General features: G+C 29.3%; 1 protein-coding gene across 6 annotated transcripts in view; it reads right to left on the bottom strand.

Annotated features, from left to right (window-relative positions):
* LOC106679546 (supervillin) overlaps window positions 1–8,751 on the bottom strand; it is a 394,230-nt gene that overhangs the window by 1,650 nt on the left and 383,829 nt on the right. For 5 of the 6 annotated variants that reach the window (XM_014418761.2, XM_014418757.2, XM_014418758.2 and 2 more), the window contains 8 exons: window positions 8,042–8,167; window positions 7,806–7,956; window positions 6,816–7,064; window positions 4,704–4,835; window positions 3,752–4,005; window positions 2,691–2,949; window positions 1,223–1,485; window positions 350–505 (listed from right to left, as the gene is read on the bottom strand). In XM_014418761.2, the coding sequence (XP_014274247.1) occupies window positions 350–505; window positions 1,223–1,485; window positions 2,691–2,949; window positions 3,752–4,005; window positions 4,704–4,835; window positions 6,816–7,064; window positions 7,806–7,956; window positions 8,042–8,167 (1,590 nt within the window). The remainder of the gene's footprint in view (window positions 1–349; window positions 506–1,222; window positions 1,486–2,690; window positions 2,950–3,751; window positions 4,006–4,703; window positions 4,836–6,815; window positions 7,065–7,805; window positions 7,957–8,041; window positions 8,168–8,751) is intronic. The other variant, XM_014418760.2, reaches the window with a different exon arrangement.

Here is an 8,751-nt window from a genome sequence, read left to right as displayed (position 1 = left end):
TAAAAATAGAAGAGATTTAAATTTATAAATCTTACTGAGATTGTATATATGTTTGCTAAAACCTAAAAAAACACTAATGATGAGAAATGTAAACATCTTATTTTTGAAAGGTAAGTCTTCGATTGGATTGATGGCTGCTGAAATTGAGGTAATTAGCTGTTGACAGTTAGATCAATAAGCTCATTTTGAAGTATGTATTTTGAACATTAATTAATAGTTTTTGTTAATCCAAAATCACTATAATCTATTCAGGGAATTATTAAGATAAAGCAGCAGTTAAGTTTGTAACAGCAATGGATCCCTTGTAAACTTAAGTTATTTACAATATCCAAATAAATATAAGGCTAACCTTGAAATCAGTGGAATCAAGGTAGAGCTCGAGCCTGGTTGGGTCCACACCAGCAGGAAGCGGGTTACTGGTCAGGGTCTGAAGGGGGTAGCTCTCTCGCATCAGGGCAGCCAGTTCCTCCTGTGTATTCCGCATCTCACCGTCGCACCAGCCATCCTTTACAGGTCAGAAAAAAGTATAAATAAAATTACTGTTTACTAAATTAACTTATTAAGATAACTAAGTTAAGGGACAGAAGACCTGAAAACTTGATTTATATAAAACAATAAATAACAAAGTATAAAATATTAAAGGATACTAGTGGTTGCTTGAGAAGAACTGTCATCCCATAAAATTAGATTAAATGAATACAAATTAGTAAATATAATGTGTTCTATATTCGTAGTGTTTAGAAATAAATTAAATGCTGAATCAAATGAACACAATCATGTTTTTATAACATTTTCCATTGTTAGTATAAAATAAAAAATGCATCATATAACAATCTATAATTGTAAATGTTTGAAAATATGATGAAATTTTGTTTAGAAACCGCACAAAAAGTGACCATTAAACAAATATTTAAAGATATTGATGCAAAAAAGAAATTGGAATCAACACCTAAGATGGATGGACAATCTAAAACATCAGAAGGAATATTTTATAAATGAAAAATTAGTCAAAATAAAGTGTCGAAATAAGAAGGCTACTAAATTATCCAGAATGAAAAATAAGCTTCGAATAAAAAACTACTTAAAAAATTTCATAGCTGTTTGCTACTATATGGGTACAAGAGGGACAATAAAAGGCAACGAGTTCTTGATGATTAAAGCAATAATGAAACAAATCTCATTATTTATTAATTGACTATTTATCTATTTTCAAACAAACTACCTCTAAACTGGCTGCTCTGGCTTCTTCATTCACTGACCACGTAGGAAAGAGGGATGTGAAGGCTGGAGGTTCTAACCCAGCTACCACCGTGACCACGTCCGCAGGGTTCAGATTGACGGCCCTAGCAAAGCCAAGTGCTACGGTGTGCGCTGCTTTCTTCTCGGCTTGGTGTCTCACCATGTGCGAGCCTCGCTCATCAGCGTCCGTTGGAGACCAGCCGGTCCACACCCACACCCTGCTACTGCTCTCCAGGATAAATACAGCTGTAGACAAGCCAAACAGGAAAATCAATAAGAGAAAAGTTGAAAGATTTATGTAATACATACTTTAAAGTAAAAAAAAAATTTATTTAATATAAATGAAATCACAAAGAATTTAAATATTCTAATACAATTTTATTTATTCTGCTTCTGCTTTTTAAATATATTAAATATATATAAAAAGCAGAATTTTCTTCCTAATGAAAATTTTTTTCTCCAAATTTTTAGTTTCCTATAAAAATTGTTTCAATTTTTCAAATTATTATTTATGTATGCTATGTTCAGAGATTTGTGAAGTGCTTGTATAGTTTTAAAGTTTTTGATGAGTATTATTTCATGCCTTATGCTAAATATAATCTAAAATTGATAGGTTTAAGAAAAATAACTTAGTTCCCCTTAAAAAAACTTAAGCAAATTTTGAATAATTGTTACATTTAGTATCAATTACATTTTATATTTATCAATTTTTTAAAAATCTGTTTCTATTATAACTTTATATTTATTTATCACCTTTATATGAATTTTTATCCTTATAAATATTTGTTTTGTTTTTTTAAATTAAATATTACTTAATTGGAAGAATAAGTTAAGATTTTGAAGTGTGTATATTGTTACTTTAAAATGTTTACAATTTGTATCGTAAATTTTACTTTTACTATATATTTATTAAAGAAAGGGAAAAGGTAAGGTGTACTGGGTTAAGAGAAAAAATTATATTTAGAGATACATAAGTAAATAATGGGGAAAAATGAATAAAAAAAAAAAAATGAAAATATAGAAAGGAAAAAGTTTAGAGAACAAAAATTGTTTTACAAGTTATCACTATTAGATTTAGAGAGAGCCTTGAGTTTTATAAAAAAAAAAAATCGATCAATTAAGCTTATAAAAAACACACACAAAAAAGATGTTGGTTAGTTCCTTATTCGATATGTGGGTTCAATCAGATGATTTTTATCAAATACTTTTAAATAAATTATAAACTGCTCATGCTCTAAACAAATAATATGACCTCTAAATCTCCCAACACTTAGTAAAGAAACAGACAAAATTTATTTTTATTAAAATATAAGTAAAACATAATCTAATGTGTTTCTTTTTTTCATCTTCATCACTGAATTTTTTTCCCGATAATAGTAGAACAAACAATCAAAATTAGAACTCTTCTAAATTCCCAAAAATACTTAGTACAGCTAAGATGAGGCTATTACCTGGTTGGCTAGCAGAGTATAGGTCCCCCTGGAGGTAGGGGAACGCCGTGACCATCTTGTTAGACCTGGTCCTCAGCGATGGAACCCCGGTCGCTGTCAGCTCGCCCGTCAGAGAGGTCAGGTGGTACAGCCGAGCCTGTCGATTGCTTGTCAAAGTCTGTTGCTCCGTCGTCAGCTGGGAATGGTAACTGCTGCGTCTAATATTGTCTGAGCCACCGAGAAAGTGTTCTGGTTCATCTCCTTCCTCTATCTCATTAACCTGAGAAGTTTGTATTATGTAATAAAATTCTGATACAGTGTGCACATCACAAAACTTCCACTTACCACCCTACTTTTGATTTGTAATGTTTGGTTGTTTTAAATTCAACATGTTCTTTAATATTCATGATGGCAATACTTCTTTTAATTACAAAATTATAGTTAACTTATTAATTTTAATTTTAAACATGTTTTCACTTATTATGGAATACCATGAACGGATTGTAAATAAAAAAAAAAAATGTCTTTGAGTCTAGGCTAGACTAGAAAATATTACTTCTTTGAAACATCATAATAATACAAAAATAGCTTTCATTAGGTATAATATTTACATATTAGCTATATCATATACATTACCTTAGAATTATTTATAGAATTTAAAATAGATTAAACTTTTAAAATAAAAACATATTTTTTCAGATAGTTTAAAAAAAATGTTATTTAAAAATTAGAAATAATTCTAATGCAAGCAGTCATATAGAGATAACTCTATTGGATAACCTTTCTTCATCTTACAAACACTAATTGAAAATTTTATTTTATTATTATTTTTTTTTTTTACTGATGATTATTCTGTAGCAACTTTTTTATTACACTCAATTCGCAACAGTGGCAAAATGTTTGTTATTCTTATTGTATTAACTTATACTTGTAACCATTATTTTCTACATCAGATCTTACTGTGATTAAGGATTTAAATTGAAATAAAAAAATAAAATAAATGAATAATTTTTCATAAATAATTCTTCATTTCACCATTAGTAAATATGAAATTGATGACAAAAGATTTAAAGACGGCATACCTTTACAGATGACACTGATACCCCAAGCTCTGGTGGAGGTGAAGATGCGACCATCTTGACAGCTTTGGCAGCCTGAGATTTGAAAGTGCAGCAGCAACCATACCAAAGGTAACTGGTGCCCAGCACTGGTCGAACCAACCAGAGGGTCGCGCTAGATCGCAGTGACTTCTCACTAACCTCAACTTCATCCAGCCGAGTTTCGTCTTCGTCCTCTCCAGTCACTATGTACAGTCTGGTGCTGGCGATATCTTGCTCTAAAAATAAATAACATTTAAGCCATTGACTCAACAAAGGAAGTTTTAAAGAAACAATACAAAAATGGATAAACTATTTATTTTAATTATAATAAAGCATTAATTATATTATTTCAAAAATTTTTTGAGACAAGGTAATATTTATTAAATAAATCAATTTTATATCCAAATCCGTCTCAACACTTTATTTATTCATTTGTCCAACGTTTCGGCCTTTCTAGCCATCTTCAGGGACATCTTCAATACAAAAATCCTTCTCACATTAATTTATATTTTCTATTTGCAGGCTATTCTGCCCAGGTCATTTTCTTTATTTAAAGTTCAAACCTCTTTATTTAAATTTTAAAACCATTAACATTTATTTTTTCTATAAGATTATCAACAGTATAAAACACCACACCATATAACAAACCATTTATAACCTTATGGTTATAAAGGTTTACATGTGGTGTTACAACGTTGTAATGTGGATGGCGCACAATAGGCCTTATAGGTCATGGTGCTTCTTATAGTCAGTTTAAAAATAATTAAAAAAAAACAAAACAGAAAGTTTAATTAAACATTATAAAACTACAGCATTTAATCAATATAAAATGTCTAGAAAATGCTTATGCTTTCTGTAAAATATATTTTCTAACTACGTACAAAAAAATCAAAAGATATAAAATTCTTAAACCTAACTGTAATTCAAAGCATACCCTGCGGGACTGATATTACAGGCAACACATTTTTCATATTTCTATTGCTGTTATCAAAAACTCTTCCTCTTTGATCAAACAATTCTTTTATCAGGGCTACGTTCTTTGAACAACGTTTCTTTTTCCTTGAATCTGTTTAAACAGTTTTATTTTATTTTTACTATAGCTTTGTCACTAATCATAAGAATAATTCAATAATATTTCCTAAGCTATAAGGAAACTTTGTTTTAATCTATTTCAAAACTACTACTAGCAAAAACCAAATTGTTGGAATAAAATTACTGTGCAACAATAGGCTACGATTAGAACATAATATATATACACACATATATATATCAATGGTAAAACTGAGTTAAATTAATGTTAATTTTTGGAAAATAAAAGTTTTTGAGTTGAATGCTGGCAGATAAGGAGGAAAAATCACTAGCAATATCAACATTAAACCTCCAGGGCCCTGTTTCATAATGAAAGCTAATAGTATTAGTTCAAAATACAAATATCGAAACAGTGTGTTAATTACATTAATACTTATTTTTTTCATAATAGGAAGGATTATTAGTGATATTACAGGAGTTAAAAAGTACTAAAGTACAAGTTACTATTGTATAAGTCAATATAATTGTATTAAGTTAAATCGACAAGACTAATAGTATTATTTTGTACTTCATTATGAAACAGGGCCCAGGTGTAATTAAACTGAATTATTAGTACTGGATAACTAAAATACCAAGGATAAAGTTAAAGCTAATTGATACAGAAAGTATTGTAATCAAGTCAAATTTTCAATATTCAGTATTTTCAATCAATCAAAGCATTTCAGAACCCTTGGATTGAAAAAGATAAAAATAAAAAAATCAGCTATAGGCCTTTGTGTGTAACTGTTAGCTTATCTCTTGAATGGGTTGGACCAATTTTGTTATTTCTTTTTTTTGTTTTGTAAGCTTTTGGTCTCAGTTGACTGTCTCGATTCTGGACCCTGTAGAGCCAAAAATGGTTCAGCAATTTTGATGAACTAAACTCTTCACATTAAATCTCTATAACTTCTTATTTATAAAAAAATTCTTGAGAAAACCACTTATGGAGAAAAGAGTAATCTATTTAGTATAACTCAAAAAGTATATCTTTATGATAAATTATGTTATTATCATTTCAAAGGTAATTGAATTTCTAACAAATAAAAAAAGTTCAATCAGCTCATCAGCATAAAAGCTCATATCAGACTATTGTAAGAACAGATGCAGCAAATCAGACTTCGTACACTTTTTGGGTGTATTATTTTTAATAATGAACCTTTGTAATAGACTGAGAAAAAATTTTTTAACTCCCTCTCCAAATTCGAAGTTTTACCTTTCAAGATAAGTAGAATCCTAAAATCAAATTAAATAAGATCTGAAGCATTCTAGAAGCATTGTACCAACCTTCAAAATAAAAAAAATTATTTTACTTTCCATAGTCAGGTCAAATTTTCAATGTATAGCTGTCAATGGTGTTTAATTTGTTTTGGAGGTCTCTACCTCCATTAGTATGTATACTACCAAAATATATCTTGGGGCTATGGTATATGTGCCTGTCTATATTTTGATAATCACTGTATCTCACTCAATGGGGGAAACAAAATTTAATTAAAAAAAAGTCTAATTTTTTTTTCCTTAGGCTTGGTTGAGTGACTCCAAAACGCTTCTTAATAGTTTAAAATTTAGTGATATGATAATTAGTTATGATGATAATTAGTTAAAGTAATAAACTATGGCATAATATGATTTGCTACATTTTTGTGTCCCTTACAAATATTCAATGTTAAGCAATGATAATGTTTTTTATATTATATTTGATACAATATTTTTATACTTATATTAAATAATTTATATTTTTTATAAAACAATGTAATATTGTTTTCTATTTCCTATTTTCCTGGTGAAAAGGGTCCATAAAATCAATTTTTTTATTTTGAATTTTTTAAACACCAGATATAATCCTGCTATGATGTATACAAGATGGTATAGTCTCCCACCACTGAAATGTCTTATCAACAGTAGTCTTTAGTTCTGGATCGAATTAAATTAATGTATTAACAAATATTGGCGAGTAAAAAAAAAGAAGAGAAAAGCTCACCTTTTGAAAGACTTGCTCGAGAGTTTAAATGAACAACAATCGGTGAGGAAACTAAGGTGAGAAATACTGGAGGTTCACGGCCACAACTGACAACCAGTTGGGTAGCAGCTTCTGAGTCCAAATCTACAGTGTGCAAGGCTGCTGCGCCTTGCTCTAGGCTGGGTGAATCGCTGCCGTGCCAGGTGAGGTAGGCGATCCGTTCACGGCCTGTAGAACCATGTTTGGATGGTTCACCACTCAGTTCACGACCTGCATTCATATTTCAATTTTCAAAACATTTGTATTAATAATTCAATATTTAAAAACTTTAACATCTCAGATAATTTTTTTTTTACTAAAATAAAACATGTATGTGCCAAATATATACAAAATACAGCATATTTAAACAATAAATTCAAAACTGGAAAAACCAATTGAATTTTTTTATCAGTGAACGACAATAACTACAACCATCATCCCATTTTTATTTAATATTTTTCTTTTCTTTCTTTAGTGATGTTGATTTCATTGTGTTCTCAATAAACCAAACCTAGCTAATACATATTATTTAGATACACCTAGTATTTTAGTTATATTTTATTCTTATTTTTAGAAAAGTTCACTTCATACAGTACTTCTTACGTGTTCTAAGAAATTTTTAAGGTTCATTATTATTAATTTATTAGTTAAGAATGCTTAATCGTTCATTATTTTCTTCATAAATTATATTTTACTCATTCATTAATTTGTTGTATTTCATTATGAAATTGTGTGACAGTATATATAATATCATAATGCAATCAGTTGCTGCCTTTTTCAACTTACTTATATTTCACTTTTTTAACAATATTTTAAGATTTATAATTAGAATTGAAAAAATGAAAGGAAATGTATAAATTAATCATTAACATGTTGCTTTATAAACTATAATATTCATTAATATCAGATTTTTAAATCTTAAAACAAAATTGAACTATATAATTTATAAATCCACAAAAATCATCAACTAACCTGTTACCGTGACAACATAATTCCACCTGATGATATATGAATCGCCTCTGTGAAAATGACCATAGCTGGGTTTGTCCAATGGTGTCCTTGAGTAGTCATGGATATGCCAAATGTCAACAGTCAGGGTCTTCACTTCAAACAACCTACGAGTCTAAACATTTACAATCAGGATTAAAATCTTATGTGATATTTGGGAAATTATTACTAATAATTACAAAAAAGTTATAATTTTCTACCTCCTCGTCATGATACGATTTTCCTCTCCCGAGATGTGTCCCTTCAAGAATCAGGTCAGGTTCTGGCGGTTCCCAATCAATCATTTCCTTTATGTCACAAGGTCGTATCTCCAAGCTTCCATCAGCCTTTAATTAGAAAAAAATATTGAGTTTATAAAAAATTTAAATAAATAAAGTACTTTAATGACAAAAGGTCTTAATTTTCAACTAACTCAAAGATAACATTACCGAGTCATTTTATAACAATAATTCTTTTAATTGATTGGAGAAGATGATCGAGGGGTCCGGTCGGCACTCGGGCACGGTAGGCGTCTGACTGCACCCCCCCCCCGATCATCTTCTCCAATCAGTAATCTACGGTCAACTACTATCTACACCTCATTATAATTCTTTTAATATTCTATTTATTGATTTTGTTTTTTTAAAAATTATTTAGGCCTAAGTACTCTACAATAATACTGAAATAAAAATAGTGCTAGGAGAGGCTCAACTCTGTTGGACTCAGCCAAAATAGATGTTTAATTTTTCTTTTTTTTTTATATATTTTTTTATTACCAGATCGGCCTGGTGGGTTTTATATGGCTCTTATAACAATTTGATTTTCTTTTAAAGACTAAAAATGTGGGGGTTTAGTCTTGTGTAAAAGATACTCTTATTTATAAAATTATAACTATTGAATAATTTTTTATAACAAAAATAAATTATTAAAA

Source organism: Halyomorpha halys, unplaced genomic scaffold, assembly GCF_000696795.3.
Source record: "Halyomorpha halys isolate HHAL.00 unplaced genomic scaffold, Hhal_1.1 Scaffold208.1, whole genome shotgun sequence".
Taxonomy (NCBI): Eukaryota; Metazoa; Arthropoda; class Insecta; order Hemiptera; family Pentatomidae; genus Halyomorpha; species Halyomorpha halys.
The sequence above is the reverse complement of the archived record's forward strand: the minus strand, read 5'-3'. Positions and strand labels throughout refer to the sequence as shown.